The 19,352-nt window shown below is 41.8% G+C and overlaps 1 protein-coding gene and 1 non-coding gene across 4 annotated transcripts in view; one reads left to right on the top strand and one right to left on the bottom strand.

Annotated features, from left to right (window-relative positions):
• METAP1D (methionyl aminopeptidase type 1D, mitochondrial) overlaps positions 1-19,352 on the top strand; it is a 94,154-nt gene that overhangs the window by 49,865 nt on the left and 24,937 nt on the right. For all 3 annotated transcript variants that reach the window (XM_033168112.1, XM_033168109.1, XM_033168108.1), the window contains 2 exons: positions 10,177-10,325; positions 11,164-11,206. In XM_033168112.1, coding sequence (XP_033024003.1) covers positions 10,177-10,325; positions 11,164-11,206 — 192 coding nt within the window. The remainder of the gene's footprint in view (positions 1-10,176; positions 10,326-11,163; positions 11,207-19,352) is intronic.
• On the bottom strand, positions 4,307-4,380 carry TRNAT-GGU. Its single transcript has one exon. It is a non-coding gene; the product is annotated as a tRNA-Thr (tRNA).

Below are 19,352 nucleotides of genomic sequence, written 5' to 3'. Positions count from 1 at the left end.
TTCGGGGTATGGCTTATTTTTGGGGTACGGCTTATATTTCGCAAATGCATAGAAATCCTGCTATGGCTTATTTTATGGCTATGTCTTATTTTAGGAGAAACAGGGTATTTGTACCCCGCCCATTTGACTGGGTTGCCCCAGCCACTCTGGGCGGCTTCCAGCATATATAGAAACATAATAGAACTTTAAACCTTAAAAAAAAGCTTTGGTCTGATTGTTTCTCAAAAGGGTATTAAAAAAAAATATTATTCGTGTTACCTAATTCCAGAAAGGTGGACTAAGATCCATGCCTATAAGGAGAATATGGAAAACTTAACTTTTTTGACAGCTGGGAAAATGGGGACAAGAAGCTTGTTTATATGAACGAGGAAAAGGTCTTTGGATTCCGGTTTCCACCAGGAGTGTGTATAACGTATTAGATGTTATGTAACTAAAACACTTATAGCTCTACGTGTAACCCTAATAGCATTTAATCGGGGTTTGACATACAATTTACTTGAATATATATATATTCCAACATGCCATGTTGCATATGTTTGTCCTAAGGTACATGAGATTCTGCCTTGTTTAGTCACAAAGCAAAATCCCTTTGTTCATACTTGCTAATTTTCAGCTGTGCATTTATGTAAATGGGATTGGGCTGCTCACTCCTTTCTTAGCAATTTTACTGCTTCTGCCTCCCCCTTTCTATGCCTTAAACAGGCATATTTTGAGCTTCAGACTCATTTATAAAGCAGGCCGTGGCATAACGTCAGGAGCACTTGCTAGGCTTTCGCGTCTCTTTAGGATATTTTTATGTTGTTTGCTTCCCTTTTATTAAGAGGAGAGCATTATGAAGGACCATAAAGAAGGCTGATCGCCGAAGAATTGATGCTTTTGAATTATGGTGCTGGAGGAGACTCTTGAGAGTCCCATGGACTGCAAGAAGATCAAACCTATCCATTCTCAAAGAAATCAGCCCTGAGTGCTCACTAGAAGGACAGATCCTGAAGTTGAGGCTCCAGTACTTTGGCCACCTCATGAGAAGAGAAGACTCCCTGGAAAAGACCCTGATGTTGGGAAAGATGGAGGGCACAAGGAGAAGGGGACGACAGAGGATGAGATGGTTGGACAGTGTTCTCGAAGCTACTAACATGAGTTTGGCCAAACTGCGAGAGGCAGTGAAGGATAGGCGTGCCTGGCGTGCTCTGGTCCATGGGGTCACGAAGAGTCGGACACGACTGAACGACTGAACAACAACATTATGAAGAAACTTTTTACAAGATCTTGGCAAATGGAGGGTATTTAGCTTTTTTTAAAAAAAAAAATCTACCCTAAAAATAGGAAATACTGTATGATTTTGGTTGCATGGAGACACTACTTGGAAGGAGTGGCAAAAGAAGATACAGACTGAGCCCAATGGGACTTGCTTCCAAGTAGAGGTGTATAGCATTGCACTGTTCAGATTTCACTATAGCCCACTGGGAAATAGTATAATTAACTTAGCTGTAACTTTGTCCCTTTGCACATATTAATTCCAGGAGTTAGATTCAAAGAACCACATGGGGGTGTCCCATGTGTGCTCTTCCTGCAGCAGCAGCAGCAGCAGCAGCAGCAGCAGCAATTTCCTCCCCCCCCCCCCCCCCGCAAAAAAGCAACTTCTGAAGTTCAGGGAACTTTCAGCAGATCGTGCAACATAGCCCTGTAAGCTGCAACTGGGTTAGAAATGAAATAAGTGAGCTTCTCCATGCATGCCTTCGGGCACTATGGAAACGAGTGAGTAAGCTTAACTGCCGTATTTTTCCGTGTATAAGACGCCCCCATGTATAAGACGCCCCCTGCTTTTGGGGACCCCAAATTTAGAAAATGGGCACGTGCACTATCCGTGTATAAGACACCCCCCCCCAATTTTTAACCTTATTTTAAAGTAAAAAAAAAAAACTTCTAGTCTTATACACGGAAAAGTACGGTATATTTCTGAGAACAAAAAATATACAGTCTGTGCGTGTCTGTATATTTTTTATTTTAAAATATTTTAGCCCACTCAAAGAGATTCCAGATCAGGATGCAATTAAAAAATACTAATATTTCCCCTTTATAAATATTTTTTGTTATACTGGTTGGATTAACGCAGTGCAATGTCAGCATCACTGCGATACAAATTGTATTTTTGGAAGTCAGTTTTGGTTCCTTAGTGGGTTTCAGTGAATTATTCAGCCAGACATTTGCACCCAACTTTAGTCACCACTTGAGAATAACCCAGTTATGCTTCAGTCTTCTGCATACTCACCTGGGAATAAGTCGTGTACCACAACATACATTCAATGGCCAAACTGCGAGAGGCAGTGAAGGATAGGCGTGCCTGGCGTGCTCTGGTCCATGGGGTCACGAAGAGTCGGACACGACTGAACGACTGAACAACAACAACAAATATGTGCAGTGCTGTCAAGTATCCCATTTTCCCCGGGATTCTCCCTTATTTCAAGCAGTTTCCCGCTGCTCTCCCTTATTTTTTATTTCCCTTAAATTTCCCGTTTTTAATGGAAGCAGCTCCTCCCCTGCTGGCCAGGGACTGGGTGGGAAGACCTCGCCTACTTGGAGAGAAAAGCCTCAGCCCTCAAAGCAAGTGGGAGCTGTTTCCTGTGCTTACAGGGGGGGTGTATTCCTCCCCCTGCATCAGCCCCTATCCGTTGCCGCCGAGCCCCTCAGCCGGCCAATAGGGTTAGCTGGTGGGTGGAGCCTGGCTGCCTTTGAGCAGCTGCTGCTTCCTGTCCTGTTTTGAAGGGATCAGAAAAGAAGACGATGGGGCTCCATCGTGCGGAGCACTTGGCTGCCCTCCTCTTTGCTGGCTGCCCTCCTCTTTGCTCCGCTCCAAGCCCGCTTGGAGTTTACATTGCTGCTCCGCCCACTTTTGTTTCTGGCTCCGCCCACCACTGACATGTGACTGTCCCCGGGATAGGGGAGACTGCTGATCCCTTATTTTCAAATCTGAAACTTGACAGCTATGCTATATGTGTTTAAAGCACATGTTTTCCCCTCCCATCCAAGTAGTTTACACCTCATAGAGCTACAGCTCCCAGTGCCATGTTAAACTGCATCTTCCAGGGTTATTTTGGGGAGAGACGTGCTTTGAAGGTATGTTGTGTACACAGTGTAAATCACATCAAACTTATCAGGGCTTCCTTTCAAGCAGGCAGTATTAATACCAGTAGCACGAAGGCTACAATCTTGTGCATCCCTACTCAGGAGTAAGACCTATGATTGTTATTTAGACTTGTTAGTCACTTGTTTATCGGAAGGCCTCCGAGCGCTTTACAACAAATCAGAAACATAAATATAAATGCATCATAGCGTTAAAAACAAAGCAACCCCCATAACGGTGTCAGATTGCAAGTCGTGTTGACACCGGATTAAGCGTAAACTGAGGGGCACAGCCAGCCCAAGTCAAGTCGCACAATACTCAGGGCTGGCTGAGTTATTTTGGCGCTTGAGCCAGAAAATCCCACAAGCACTTTCCCCCCCTTCCTAGCAGTACTTATACAATAATCAGAAATTAAATGACTTAACAGTTTGCTGCTCTTTCATGACACCCAAAATCTGTTGCCTGAGGCAGCTGCCTCGTTCAGCCTAATGGTAAGGCTGGCCCTGATGAGGACACCGTTCCCAGATTGCAGACGGGAGAATCTGTTACATCTGTAGCCGTAATGAATATATAAAAATCCAGGGACCAAAAGGCCATCTAGTCCAATCTCTGAAATTGCAGGCCTCCTTCTTAGTGTGGCAGACTTGTGACGGATAATCTTGAAGTTTGTGTTTCATTGGTATTCATGGGAAACGGACCCTGTGGTAGAAGATGCAACCGGTGGGCCTGATCTCTCATTTGCAGAAGCTCTCTTGAAGATTATAAAAATAGAAATGCCTGTTCAGCTGACTGTGTTTGGGCAGACCCTGTGGAGTTACTGCCAACAGATTCAAGGGCACTCAATATGGTGCAACAAGAGATGGGGATCGGGACTGCCGTGAAGATATGAAGGCGGCGTAGAGAGAAGAAATAGCGAGAGCATAATGAGCTTTAAATATAAGCCAAAGAAGTTTCTAGTGAAGATTACAGGGAAATGGGAGCCAGGGCAGAGAACAAGAACATGGCGTCCATATGGATGAAGTGATAAGCCCTGAATGTAAGCCGAGCACCTGGTTTGGGGACCAAAGCAAAAAGCAAAAGATATGAATGAAGAGGCCCAAGGAGAAATATGTTTTAATGATAAAATAAAAGACATAGATCAGAGTTGGAAGGGACCCCAAGGATCATGTAGTCCAAATAAGCAGCTGTCCCATGCAGGGATCGAACCTGCAACATTGGCATTACCAGCACCATGCTCTAACCAACTGAGCTATCCAGGCTGATAGTGAAAGACTGGTTTTGACACATTTTGCTGATCTTCTAAAGGTGAAAATATCAATGTTGAGTACAGGGTGAACATGGGAAGAAAAAAAATAACTCTATTTCCTAACAAGCCAACTTCAAACCCATGGGTTATGAAGCTTGCCAGGCGGGTTGCCAGGGCCACACGGAGGGGGTGGGGTGAGGTGGGAGGGAGACTGATGGAGTATGCATGCACATCTAACTGCCTAATGACCAGGAGAGCCAGTGTGGTGTAGTGGTTAAGAGCGTTGGACTCGTTATCTGGGGAACCAGGTTCGCGTCTTTGCTCCTCCACATGCAGCTGCTTGGGCTAGTCACACTTCTCTGAAGTCTCTCAGCCTCACTCACCTCACAGAGTGTTTGTTGTGGGGGAGGAAGGGAAAGGAGAATGTTAGCCGCTTTGAGACTCCTTCGGGTAGTGAAAAGTGGGATATCAAATCCAAACTCTTCTTCTTCTCTGCATTACTCAGGAGATCACAGTCGCAGAGATAAGAAAAGAAGAGTTGTTCTGTTGTCTGGAGAGGTCACTTCCTGGTTCACATGGAGAAGCCCTTTCCAACAGATCCCAGCGACAGAAGCATGCAGCTGTATTGAGGCAGCACTGGGTGTTGAAATTTTGTGCCCCCTGACAATTTTGTGCCCGGGCTGCCCCACATGCTACGCCACTGCATAGTGCCAAAGCATGGCTTAGAGTGATGTGTGAATGCGACTGTGTATAATGCATTTCAGAAATTCAGTCTAGATGCAACTACATAGGTCAGACCTTCTCAGAAATGGGCGTAGCTGATGCACCAGTTTAAGCTGGACGAAGGTACTCCGGTCACCTCCTGAGAATCCAGGAGCAAGGGTAAATTCAGGAGTACCTCCAAACCAGTTCTTTAGGCGGAGAGCTACCCTGCCCCAAACAGTTTGAATCCCTATTCCACAGCCTGTTCCCACACAGCCAGGAGGAGCACCTCTGTCTTGTCTTGATTAAGCTTCAGATGATTAGTCCTCACCTCACCCCACCCATTACAACTGCCAGAACACTGATCCAGAACATCAACACTTTCCTTGGTATCAGATGAAGATGAAAATGAGCCACACATCCTCGGCATATTGATGAGTACACATTCCAGGTTCCCAGACTATCTCTCCCAGTGGTCTCATAGAGATGTTAAATAGGGTTGCCATATTTTAAAAAGTCAAAATCCAGACACAAAGCGAAATCTCTTTTATAAATTGCCCATTTTGAGCTATTTTTTGGGGAAATCAGCAAAAAACAACACTGCCAACATGGCTTGCCATACGTCTGAAATTTCCCGGACATTTTGGCGATTTCATTCATTCATTCATCATTTTATTTGTATGCCGCCCTTCCATAGTTAAAACAATGCTCAAGGCGGCTTACAACATGACAAGATTTACATAATTACCAATATAACAAAAGTCATAAACAATAAATAAAACATATCAAAAAGTACACAACCAAATGGAAAACAATTTCCACATAAATCATAAAATCTAAAACTAAGAATACAGCATTAATATCAATCACAATTTAAAATGACATAGATAAAAAAATAAAAGCAATTTTTAAAAACAACAGATTTCCACCTGGACATTGCTTCCAACTACTGTACAATATTCTGGGTATGTCCAGGAAATTCCGGACATATGGCAACCCTGAGTTCATGCACTCCAATTGGCAAGGCATCAAGCTAGAATCCCCTCTCCACTGCATCCAGGCATGCTGATAGCTCTCTCTTGTTTTTCAGTAGCCTCATTTTGATGCCATACATGTTGGCACACAGAAACACCGAGTTTGCTCTTAGGAGGAGTGATATCTAGAATTAATTGGAAGAAACTGATAATAATGCCGTAAAGCAAAGCTTTTCAAACTGTGTGTGGGCTGCAGTGTGTAGGCATGTCACACAAACACTCTCCACGCTCTTCCCGGGACTGGAAATGGGTTAGTTTAACCTCCGGTTTGATAGTAAAACTGAATCGCTGTGCCATGAAATGATGCGTGTCTAAAAAGTGTGTCACCAACCTGAAAAGTTTGGAAGCTCTGCCGTAAAGGAAAAAAAGGAAGATGGACAAACCTTCCCCTACACTTCTCTTTTTTTCTTGAAAATTGCCCCTTCAGCCTCATAAAAACATACTGCCAAATACCAGTAGCAATTGGGGAAAGTTGATAGGGAAAACAAAGCAAAGAGGAAACAGATAGAAATTGAAATAGGAGCTTGGCTTCCCCCCCAGGAATCAATGCAGTTTGTTAAAGGTGCTGAGAGTTAGGAGACTCCCCACCCCCAAGCTACAAATTCTAGATTTCGCTGGAAAGAGGGAACGGCTGTTAAACCACTCAGAAAATTGTGGTTTTGTGAGGTGAATTGGTGTCTGCCAGCGCCTCTCAGTACCCTTAACAAACTGCAGTTCCCAGGAGTCTTGAGGGGAAACCATGATGGTTTAAAGTGTCACAATAGTGATTTAAATGTATATTGCAGATGGAACCCTGGTTTCCTGGGTCCACATCTCAAACCATGCTTGGATCTGTAGCAGTGTTGGGATAGAAACTGAACCTGCTGAACTGCCTGTTGTTAAAATCACAACCATGATTGGGTCATGAGTTTTCAGTGCTGTACGTCAGTGAGGACAAAGTATGTCTGTCTCATTTATTTATTTATAGCTTGCCTCTCTGCCCAAAGGCAGCGAGGTCATTGCCCATCTTCCGCAGTGGTGGAATTCTATCCAGAGCGAAAGAACAGTAATTGGTTTCTTGAATGGCTTAAACCCATTGCAGCACCTGATGGGCTCCCACATACATCGTTGTAACCCCCCAAACCTCAACTGTTATGTCCATTTCACATGGAGGAAGGAATCCAGGCACACTTACGGCATGACCTGATTTCCTAAATCTTTTTGTCGTATTGAGAGCTGCTGCGCATGGCTAGAAACCAAAGTAAGGGACTGAAAGTTTATACCTATCATAGTGCCTCTGCTAAAGTGTCGTATTCATAGGCTTATAGCTCATTCAAATCACAACCAATTTTCACAGGAACACTCAAAGGCACTTCTTGACAATGAGGGAGGTTTTCCTACCAAATTTCAACTTTCAACCCTCGCCATTTCACAGCTGGTTCTGTTCTGGGGAAAAGAGTTGTAATGATAATATTTAAAGTGTATATTTTCCTCCACTTTACTCATATTCAAAAATGGTCCAGAGCTTTCCTCCTCCTCTTCTTCTTCTTCTTCTTCTTCTTCTTCTTCCTCCTCCTCCTCCTCCTCCTCCTCCTCCTCCTCCTCCTCCCAAATTCTTACTGGAAATAATCAGCTCCAGTATAAAACAGAATCTGGAAAATCCAAGGCAGAAAAATTGAAGTTTCTGGAAATGATAGGTGTCTGAAACCGGGGTGTCAAAATGGAAATGCTAATACAGGTTTAAATTGTATTGTAGTCAGGGCTGCTTACATTGCTATACAAGCTGTTTCCAAGTATGAATTGAAATATTAAAGTGGTATGGCAATTCTGAATGTGGTGCTAGCATATACAGAGGAAAATAATTTTGATTGTAGAGAGAAGTTTGGAACGGGAAATTCTTTTGTCTAAAGCTGTTGAGGAGAAAATGGCTCTCCAAGAAAATGCAAATGCCATATTGTGGTTCATTATTTATATAGCACTATCAGTGTATACATGGCATTTTATAGAGTAACATAACAAAAACGCAGGGCTCTGCACCAAGGAATCTGCTTCAGCAGATGTGTGAAAGTGGCCTGGGAAGGCAAAGGGTAAATATGTGGTAAGGATGAAATTTAGGCAGTGTTGGGGGGTGACTCCCAAGAGGGTGGCATTGGTGGGAATTAGCTGGGATCCCAAGACCAGCAAAACACCTACAATGCTGCCATTCTCACTTTGCATGGACCTTCCAGGAAGGACAGAGGTCACGTGAGAGAATCCTCAGTTTGCACAATCTCTTCCAGACTGTCTACACATGTGGAAGATTAGCCTGTACCGCTTCAGATGGTATCACTTCACTTTATGGAAGTGAGTCCTGGGCAAATTACAACCATCAGGAGCCATGCCTCAACGCCTTCCACATGCACTGCGTCAGGAGAATTTTGCGTACCGCACAGCAGGACAGAATTCCAAACAAAGATGTGCTCTCCCAAGCCCATGTTCCCAGTATGTTTGCACTCCTGTCTCAGCAAAATCCACACTAGCTTGGTCACGTCCACAGAATGGATGATGGCAGGATGTGCTCCTGGGAGGAAGCTGGCTTCCGGCACCAGGCCAATTGGCAGACCAACTCTGCACCACAAAGATGTCTGCAAAGTTGACCTGAAGGCAGGCAACATCAAGCCTGCCATGTGGGAATTCCTTGCAGACGACCACAATGCCTGGAGGCAGGCAGTCAAGTTGTATATCCATAGCAGCGACCGGTGGAGAAATGAGAGAGAAGAAACGTCATGGTGCATCTGCAGCAGCACAACTGGATGCCTTCAACTAAACTTGCCTCTGCAGCCACAACAGGTGCTGCAACCTTCCAACAGCTTGACCTCACCCCCAAAGGTGCTCTCCTCCATTGTCTCCCGAGACAGACGGGTGCCAACCAACACATATGGCAGAATAGCCTGTACTGTTTCAGATGGCTACAGGTGGGAGAATACCACTTTTGAAAGTTCCCTACATAAGCACCTCCTTTATAAGTGAAACGTAACAGGAATACAGGTTCTAACCTAGCAAGCTACCTGAGGACTGATTTATTTAGAGTAGGATTCATAATTGAACTCTGCTACCTGAAGTATAAATTACTCTCACCCATGTTACTACTTGGACATTCTGCTACAAATGCAGACCAAGTCAAAGAGTGCCCCAGGACCATAATTATGTGGTAGAGCAGTTTATATCTTTTTTATTATTATTAAATTTATATACCACCCTTCATCAAGAGATCTCAGAGTCGTTCACAGAGAAAAAAATACAAGATAAGACACAAGTAAATAGTTAAACCAAAACACTAGAACAATAACCCCCCCCCCTCCTTCCCACAGATACATTTAAAAGGCTGTAGGATATTAATCAGCCACAGGCCTGGTTGAAGAGGAACATTTTTGCCTGGCACCTAAAAATATATAATAAGGAAGGCAGGCGAACCTCCCTGGGGACAGCATTCCACAAACGGGGAGCCACCACAGAAAAGGCCCGTTCTCATGTTGCCACCCTCTGGGCCTTGTGGAGGTGCCACACAAAGAAGGGCCCAAGATGATGAAAGCAGAGTCCGGGAGAGTTTATATGGGGGTCCTTGACATATTGTGGTCCTGCGCAGTTAAAGGCTTAATAGGTCAAAACCAGCACTTTTAATTAGGCCCAGAAGCTAATGGGCATACAAAAGGTCCCAGGTCCAGTTCTCATTATCTCCTGGTAGGGCTGAAACCCTGGAGAGATACTAACAGTCTGTGTCGACGATGGTAAGCACCGTAAATAAATACTCAGTACCAGGCAACTTCCTTATGTTTTGATGTCCCTGTGGCCACTGGGCTGCCTGTTAGAGAGCAGTCTTGCCTGAGGGTCCAAAATCCCGAGCTACCCGTTTGCTTTTCTTCTGGAAGTGACCAAGTGCTTCCCATAACAGGTGCCTGGTATCGAACCGTTCTTCAAGGAAGCTAATTTTTGTCAGGGCCACAAGCTGTGTGGTAGCTCTAGTTTCTCGTTAGAAGCATTCCTTTTATCGTGTTCCATATGCAGGAACCACTAGGCACTTAATTCATCGCAAATTTTAAATCACAATCTTTCAGGTTGGCATGACTACAGAAGAAATAGATTGCTTGGTTCACCATGAAATAATCAGGCAAGATGCCTACCCATCACCTCTGGGCTATGGAAATTTTCCAAAATCCGTTTGTACCTCAGTCAACAACGTGGTGTGCCATGGGATTCCTGACAGGTACTCCGAGTTCTTGTTTCTTTTCCCTCCCGTTGCAGAATTGAAGTATTTTGCTAGTACAGTGTGTATTTCTTTTTATTTTTTTATACAATATAAATGCATGATGCTTTAAATCCACCGAATGCCATTGCCACATATCTATGTTTAATTCAATGGGTCTATACGGAAGCTTCTTCCTTAATAGAGATTTCACAGCAGCCATGCTTGGTGAATGGCACCCAGTGCCCGCAGCAGTTTTATTGAATGCTACCAAAAAAAAAAAGTCTTAATACAGCTGGTTGTCATGCTGTAAGAAAATGATGTTGGCACATAAGGAAGGTGTGCAGTAATAGAAACAATGATTAGTGCTTTGCCATCTCTTCCCAGCAGGCTATGGGGCGTTATCATCCGAGAGAGAGAGAGAGAAAATCACTCAAAAGAAAAATTATATTGGCTAAAGGTGGATTTAAAAAAAAAGAAAGATTATACACCAATATATAACTAATTATTAATTAATATTGCCTCTTCACAAAGTAAAAGGTGCCAACCATCAGTCTTGTAATTGTGATAAGATAATCACGGTTATAATTTCCATTTCTTGCCTTTTATATTATGATATATTATCCCATTTATTTGTTTGGGATTCTTTTGAACCGGTGGGAGCTTAAAGACCAAAATTGGAGATTCCATCTACCTCCTTCCCTGTTCTACTCAGTTATGTTCACTCCTCTTACTTTTGTTTAGGTGTATATGTGATAATGTGCACGTTCGTGTGTGCGTTCTTATATTTCCTTATTGAGAACTGCCTATCACCATTATGCGTTGTTGTTTTTTCTCCCCTCCTATGACGATGCTTAAGCCGCCCTCTCCAAGATGGTGATATTATCAACATTGATGTCACGGTGAGTAATCCGTGTTTTTTGGAGAGTTTTTTTTTCCAATAGCCTTTGATCAACTTTCAGAATTTCTAGTAGCAACAGGAAGACTAGTAGATTGCAAATGTAGCGTACGCGGGATAAATGTGCCGTTTTACATCCAAGCCAAGCAGCTGGTTTCCTCTTTTGTTTTTCCCCACACACACTCTGTGTTTATTCCAACTAGACCCAGGCCTGACTTGAATTTAGGGCTGGAATCAGATGCACTGAGATCAATGTTGGCCTAAGTGAAATGTCAACCCAATCCTGCTATGTGTCATGTTTTTGAGAAGGTGTAATTGTTATTGATCCACTGTGTAGTTAATGCAGAGCACCACAGTACTGGGCAGCAGCTGAAGACAGATATGTATGAGATGAGCTAACATGAAGAAAGCCAGCATTTTTCCTTCACTCTGCCAAGATTGATCTCCCTCTTCCTGCTGATTTTGAGTGGGGCCTGTCATTATCTTACTCTGTCATTAGAGGCTACATTGGCCTGTGTATGTCAGTCTATTTGGACAGCAACTCTTTTGCTTGCAGTATTCCCTACATTTATTAAAATCCCTGAAGGTAGTATTGTGTTCCATTTGTGGCATAAGAGCCCTGAACCCTTTTTGCTCACAAATACGCAACTTGATCTGCGGCTCAGTTAATCCAAAATGCTTGGATTTCCCTCGAGACTGAGTTTATAGCCCAATTCTTTGGCTTTGCACAACTTGATTCGCAAGTCCCTTAACTCAAATTGCTTGGTTTCCCCTTGAGACTTAAGTTTAAAACCCAACCCTTTCACTTATCTGAGTTGTGGATCCCACTGTGTGTATGAATGTGTATATATGTATCCAATATAGCCATTGATCTAAATAGGGATGTTCCATTTTTGTGGTATGAATCTTGGTTTGAAAATGAACCTTGTAAGAACCAGTTTATGCTCAAAGCATAAATAGGAATATAAATAGGAGTTATCAAAAGAGAAAATAATTGAGTTTTGTCAATATTTCATAACCTCCTTTCCTTTACAACTCATTAAATTAATTTTGGCTATTATATCTTTATTATGCATGTAAGTCCTAAATTTCAAACTTTGAAAATAACATGTATGTTTTTAAACTTCCTGGATTTTTGGGAAACTTCAAGTTTAATTGTAAATTTTGGAACAACAGATACTTCCTTGATGCTAACCGTGATTTCACCTTTATTCCATCTGTGGTGCCTCTGTCATGTTTGTAGGCCATTATACTCCTTTGAGGATTTTTATTTATTTTTGTCATTTTTGCCTTATGTACGCAATGACCACCCATCAAGTTAGGCAGATTTTGCAATACTCAAGAAAAAATTGCATAACCATTCAGAGTTTCCAAATTCTGCAGTGATCATTACTAGGATGATATTGAACATTAGCCATTCTCAGGGTAGACTCATATAATTAACTTAAGTCCATTAATTTTAATGGTTCTACTCAGACTTAGTTGGACACCATCCCTTGCTTCCTCCCCGTAAAATTTATTTTATTTAACGTTGGCACAGGTAGTACACTTTAACCTCTGAAGTCAGTTCATGTTTGATAATAGTTTAGATAGATGTGGATTTAGATATTTTTTATCTTTATACTGTAATATGTATTGGTTTGTGGGGTTTTAAATAAAATATAACGCATTGCACAACCCTAAACTAAGAAGTGTGCATGCACACGAAAGCTCATACCAAGAACAAACATAGTTGGTCTCTAAGGTGCTACTGGAAGGAATTTTTTATTTTGTTTTAACCATTGTAATGTCACCCATTTAACTACAAGTGACTTTTGCTGTTCAAAATACATATAGGCCTAATCCTCAAGTCTTCCATGTTGACAATCACAGGCAAGCTACAGGTTAGATGCCAAAATATGAAATGATGGAACAACTGAGTAAACATACATCTAGAATTATTACCTTCCTAAAGCCACCTTTCTAAACCAAAAATATCCATCAGGGCATTCCTGTATGCACTTGTGGGAATTATGTTGTTTGTCCTAAGAGTGGCCAACAGTGCAATCCTAGCCATGTCTACTCATAGGTTAGTCCTGTTGAATTCAATGGGACTTACTCCTAGGTAAGAGGGGTTACAGTTGTGAGGGGCATAGCCTGGGGAAAGTTCTGAGGGCTGGATAGAGAGGTTTGGGGGCTACATTCAGCTCCTAGACCAGTGGTTCCCACCCCGGTTCCAACTGGATGGCAATTTCATAAGCAGCCTGTGAGATGGCATAAGGGGTCTTCTGTTCAAAGTCAGAGGAGTCAACATGCACAAAAAGAGCTGTCAGGACTATGGTTTCCAGTTTCTTTTGACGGACTCCTTATGTTCCGATTACTCGCCACAAACAAACTTTGCATGAAGGAGGAGCAATATGAATATTTCCCCTTGCTAAACCCCAGCACCTACTGAAGACTTTCTGCCCTTATTTCAGCAGGCATTACAACAGAACTCCATTATTTTAGTGTTAACCGGGGTATTTGTGGTTTTTTCTAACCTTCATTGCATTGGATTGAGTGACTTGTTCATTGCTTAGAGATGACTGCAATTAAACAGTATATACATTGTCCAAATAACTATTAAATGTCCCTTGATTTCCCCCCTGAGGCAATCCAGAGCACCAATTTTTGCAGCTGCTTTTTTGTTTGCTCTTCTGCAGTTGTGTTTGATTCCTTCCGATGTTTGAGAAGTTACACAACCTAAAATACCTTTTTGGATCCTTGCTGCTGTCTGGAACCCACACAGATCTACATCTTGGACACGTCCCATGGGACTGTTTACCCCCCCCCCTTTAAAAAAAAAAACCAAACAAACCAGCAGAGCCATGTTACAAAAGTACTTTTGAAATTCCCTTCTGTTTCAGGAAACACTTTGCTACATCCATTTATTTATCCACATTAAAGGTGCATATTCTGGATTTTTGTGTGTGTCCGGTTATCTCCACAAGGTGGCTTACATTGCAGTTGCAATAGAATAGAATAGAATAGAATAGAATAGAATAGAATAGAATAGAATAGAATAGAATAGAAGCATTAAAAAAGCCTTTGAGAAAATAATGCTCTTGCCTGTCGTGACTCCCAGAATAACTCATTCCCCAAAGTGGAATGCCACTAGTGTCACTCCTTCAGTAGTAGCAGTAAGCCTACGATAAAAGGCTCCTAGAAAGTGTACATCAAAGCAGTCTTGGACACAGCACCAATCGCATGGTTCCTTGGATCCTGGCCTCTAACAATATTGCCTCCTGGAGCATACCCTCCCACATTTATCCGATGAAAATAGAAATTCCCTATTTCATCATCATCATTTTATTATTTATACCCCGCCCATCTGACTGAGTTGCTTCAGCCACTCTTGGCGGCTTCCAACATACATAAAAACCTAATGACACATCAAACATTTTTTAAAAAAATCCCTATACATTGCTGCCTTCAGATGTCTTCTAAAGGTTGTTTAGTTACTTATCTCCTTGGCTTGGGAGTCGCATAAATCCGTATCCTTCAACATTTCTCTGAAGAAAATATGGACGTCCTACAATACCCCCCCACCAGAACATTTTTCAATGAAAACAGGGATGTCCTAAGGAAAAGCAGGACATTCCGGGATCAAATCAGAAACAGGGATGGCTTCTGTAAAACTGGGACTGTCCTTGGAAAATAGGGATGCACGGAGGGTCTGCAATCCTATTCATATTTAGCCACAAGCAAATCCCAATATATCCAATACTACTTGCCCCCCCAAGTAAGTGCACACACTTTCTAGGGAGTAAGCTACACTGGGCACTATAGCAGTGTTTTTCAACCACTGTTCCGCGGCACACTAGTGTGCCGCGAGATGTTGCCTGGTGTGCCGTGGGAAAAATTGAAAAATTCAAGATAATTACTTTATATATAGTCAATATAGGCACAGAGTTAAATTTTTTAACATTTTCTAATGGTGGTGTGCCTCGTGATTTTTTTCATGAAACAAGTGTGCCTTTGCCCAAAAAAGGTTGAAAAACACTGGGCACTATAGTATGTACTTCTGACTAAACATTCGTAGGACTGCATTATTAAGCATGTGACTGTTCACTGCCATAACTGAGCATCACAACTAAGAAGAAAGTCTTGTGGAACTCAAAGTGACTTCCTTCTAAGAAGGGTGCATAAGATCACTGAAATCTCCCCAAAGTTTCATGGGACTTGCATGCCTAACAGTGCAATCCTATACATGTCTAGCCAGACAGAAGTCCTATTCAATTCAATGGGACGTACTCCAGAGTAAGTGTGTACAGGATCGCAGCCTACGTCTCTTTGGATTGTACCCACTGGATGCAAGCTGCCAGGCCAGCTGCTCCAACCTAACAAATGGAGATGGTACAGCAATTTTATCTGGTTAATTGCTTCCATTATTTTTAATGAATAGAAACCAACAGATGTTATCCTTTTCGCTACCCAGTAAAACCTCTATACTATTTTCTTTCAGGAGTTAGGGCATTTCTCAGTATCCTTTTGCTTATTACTTTACCTCTCGGTCCTTCAGATACAAAAGCACGTGATCCCTTAAGCCACTACTACGTTGGGGGTAGGTAAAAAAGCATAGTTTAAAAATCAAATATTATAATTCCAGCCACTTTTCCATAGCCTTGGAAAAGCAAGACAGTATAAAGATATACAGTATAAAGTATACATATTTTATAAAGATGTATTACGCTGGTAATGCTTTATTAACCGCTGCTACAATGCATACAATTCATGTTTCATTATTTATATTTTTAAGGTGCATAAACAATAGTTACAGCAAATAAGTAGAATATAGTAGTTTTCAAAGTGTCAGTGCTAAAATTATGACTGTCTATTAAGAGATGGGATAACCCTACATGATAATTATTGGTTAAGAGCTGTAGTGTGTTGGTAGTCAGTGAAGTACAAAGAACTGGTTTCTTCAATTCTTTAAACAATATGTGAAGACCATGTGATTGCAGTAAATAAAACACATTCCGCTGTAGTCTCTAATTTTTTCGCAAATTAATAGAGTAAAATACATTTAGTTTGTTATTCCTAGACAATTTGCGCTCACCAAAAGAGCATTTACATTTGATAGACGGATTATTATTTAATCATTTTATAGATTGTGTACACATCCATAAACAAATTATTGTAAAATGCCATGTGCCGCAATTGTCCTTTTCTTCAGCCCATAATCATTGCTTCTACCTATGAAATGGCCCAGCTTATGCCCATTAGGAAAGGTTAATTATAAACACAGCCAAGAAAGTCTTCCTCAGATGTATTAGATATGAATTATTATAGACTAACCAAAAGGGGGAGAATCAATAACTGCAGGAAGTAGACATTTTATTTGTGATTTTAACATTATGGTACCAGGAAAGGTTCTGTGATTATAAGGGAAAATTTGGAGTGAACTTTGGGGGGGGGGGAATTAATGGCACTTTAAAGGTAGGGGTGTTAACACTGGAATTAGCTTAGATCTGAGTGAAAAGGCAAATCTGAATCTACAACAAGCGTACCTTTGTGGGAATAAATGCGACATTAACAAAATTACACTTGCGGCTTATTTTAAAGATTCTTACTCAGAAGTAAGTGCCACTGAGCTCCATAGAATTCATGTTCAGGGCATGTGTGCTAAGGCCTACAGCTGTAGAAACATGTCATCTGGTCTTAGGGTAAAATGTTCCAATGCCAGAACACAAAGCATCAGTCGCAAGGGGAAAGACTAGCACAAGGAACAAATGGCATGAGGAGAAGGAGTTTACAAACTGCCAATGCAGAGAGAATCTTTTGTTTCCATGGCAAAAGTGGGCTCTAGGGCAACTAATATGTACTTGATTTAAATAGAAGGAAGATCTAGAACAGGGGTCCCCAAACTAAGGCCCGGGGGCCGGATGCGGCCCAATCGCCTTCTAAATCCGACCCGCGAATGGTCCGGGAATCAGCGTGTTTTTACATGAGTAGAATGTGTCCTTTTATTTAAAATGCATCTCTGGGTTATTTGTGGGGCCTGTCTGGTGTTCAAAAGCTAGGGGTAAGAATCGGAGCCAACCATCTTGAACAGGGGTCAGCAAACTTTTTCAGCAGGGGGCCAGTCCACTGTCCCTCAGACCCTATGGGGGCCGGACTATATTTTGAAAAATATATATATGAACGAATTCATATGCCCCACAAATAACCCAGAGATGCATTTTAAATAAAAGGTACTCTACTCATGTGAAAACACGCTGATTCCCGGACCGTCCGTGGGCCAGATTTAGAAGGCGATTGGGCCAGTCCCAGCCTCCGGGCCTTAGTTTGCCTACCCATGGTCTTGAATGATACAGGATGCTCCTTAGAAGCAGTAGTGGCTCAAGCCATTTATTATTATTATTATTATTATTATTATTATTATTATTAATACACCGCCCTATACTCAGGGGTCTCAGGGCAGTTCACAGAATAAAATCAAGATATAAAACCACAAAATACATAACAAAAACAACCCAATACCCACCACCACAAAAAGACATATTTTAAAAGGGCATAGGATGTAAATCAGATCAACCAAAGGCCTGGTTAAAAAGGAACTTTTTTTGCTTGGCGCCTAAAAGTGTGTAACGAAGGTGTCTGGCGAACTTCCCTGGGGAGAGCATTCCACAGATGGGGAGCCACTGCAGAGAAGGCCCACTCTCATGTTGCCACCCTCCGGACCTTTTGAGAAGGAGGCACACAAAAGAGGGGCTCAGAAGATGATCTCAGGGTCTGGGTAGGTTCATATGGAAAGAAGCAATTCTTGAGGTATTGCGGTCCTGAGCCATTTATTTGCACCATTATATACATAAAATCAGGCACTCGGCTCTAGCAGAACTTCCAAGTGTCCCTATAAGGACACTTTTCACTGGAGAAATGTTGGAGGGTATGGTAGGCTGTCCCTATTTTCATTGGAGAAATGTCAGAGGGTATGGAGTTATGCAACCCCCAAGCCAAGGTGATAACCTTTAGAAGACATCTGAAGGCAGACCTGCATAGGGAAGGCTTTTTTTAATGTTTAATGTTTTATTTTGTGTGTGTGTGTGTGTATGTGTGTGTGTGTGTGTGTGTGTATTGAAGCTGCCCAGAGTGGCTGGGGCAACCCAGTCAGATGGGCGAGGTATAAATAATAAAATTATTATTACAGTATTATTATTATTATTATTATTATTATTATTATTATTATTTATTACTGAATCTATTTTCTCTATTTTCATCAGAGAAATGTTGGAGGTTATGGGATTGGACAGCATGACTAAAAGCCTAAGTGGAAACAACTATCATTTAATATGGTGGAATTTTGTTTTCGGAATGAACATGCATAGCCTCAGGCTATAAATCACATTCAATTGGGTGGGATATGATGTGCCAAAAACAATTGGATTTCACCTAAATTTTCTTTGTAACATGTCTATCAAACCATCACACTCTCTTTAGTGAGTAGGCGCAGTTATGCCCTGATGTGTGTTTCCTTGGAGGAAAGTTTTATTTTGTACAATGAGGCGTATTGCCATGAAAACAGACATAGACTCTTTCAAGCTTTTGTGCAGGATTAGTCCCAGGTGTTTCCCTTTAAACTTAATAAGAAACATTTTGGCAAGCATTAGCTTTTAAAAATAACGCTTCTTACACAGATTTTATTTATGTCTCTTGTGTACCTTGTTATGCATAGTTCTTAAACAGCAGATTTTAAGACTCCGCCATTCCAAAATTGGAGATGTTGTCAGCTGAGAAATCTATAAAGTACTCCAGTTTGAAACTATTTAATAAATGTTAGCTGCTGATAAAATCTGAGCTGCGTAATACCATATAGTGACAAAGCTAAGACTTTGGTTTCTTTGATGTACCTCCAGATAACCAGTTTAATCAGCATTTATCCTGATCTGCTACCACAAAGATTACACAGTAGTTAGGCTATGTCTGGTCTTTATTGAGCAGTATTAGCCCTGTGCCCTGCATTGCTCAGAAATTCTAGGAAACAAACAAACAAAAACCACCAGTGCAGTTTTTAAAATCAGTGCAGTTCTGAAAGGGGCAGCCTGCCATCTTGATTCAAAATGGCATCCAGTTGTACCCAAACATAAACGAAAACCTGCTCCTTGAACTTGGGAACCATCATACAAAATTAG

This window comes from Lacerta agilis, chromosome 1 (genome assembly GCF_009819535.1).
Source record: "Lacerta agilis isolate rLacAgi1 chromosome 1, rLacAgi1.pri, whole genome shotgun sequence".
NCBI classification, from domain to species: Eukaryota; Metazoa; Chordata; class Lepidosauria; order Squamata; family Lacertidae; genus Lacerta; species Lacerta agilis.
This window is presented reverse-complemented; position numbering and strand designations above follow the sequence as displayed.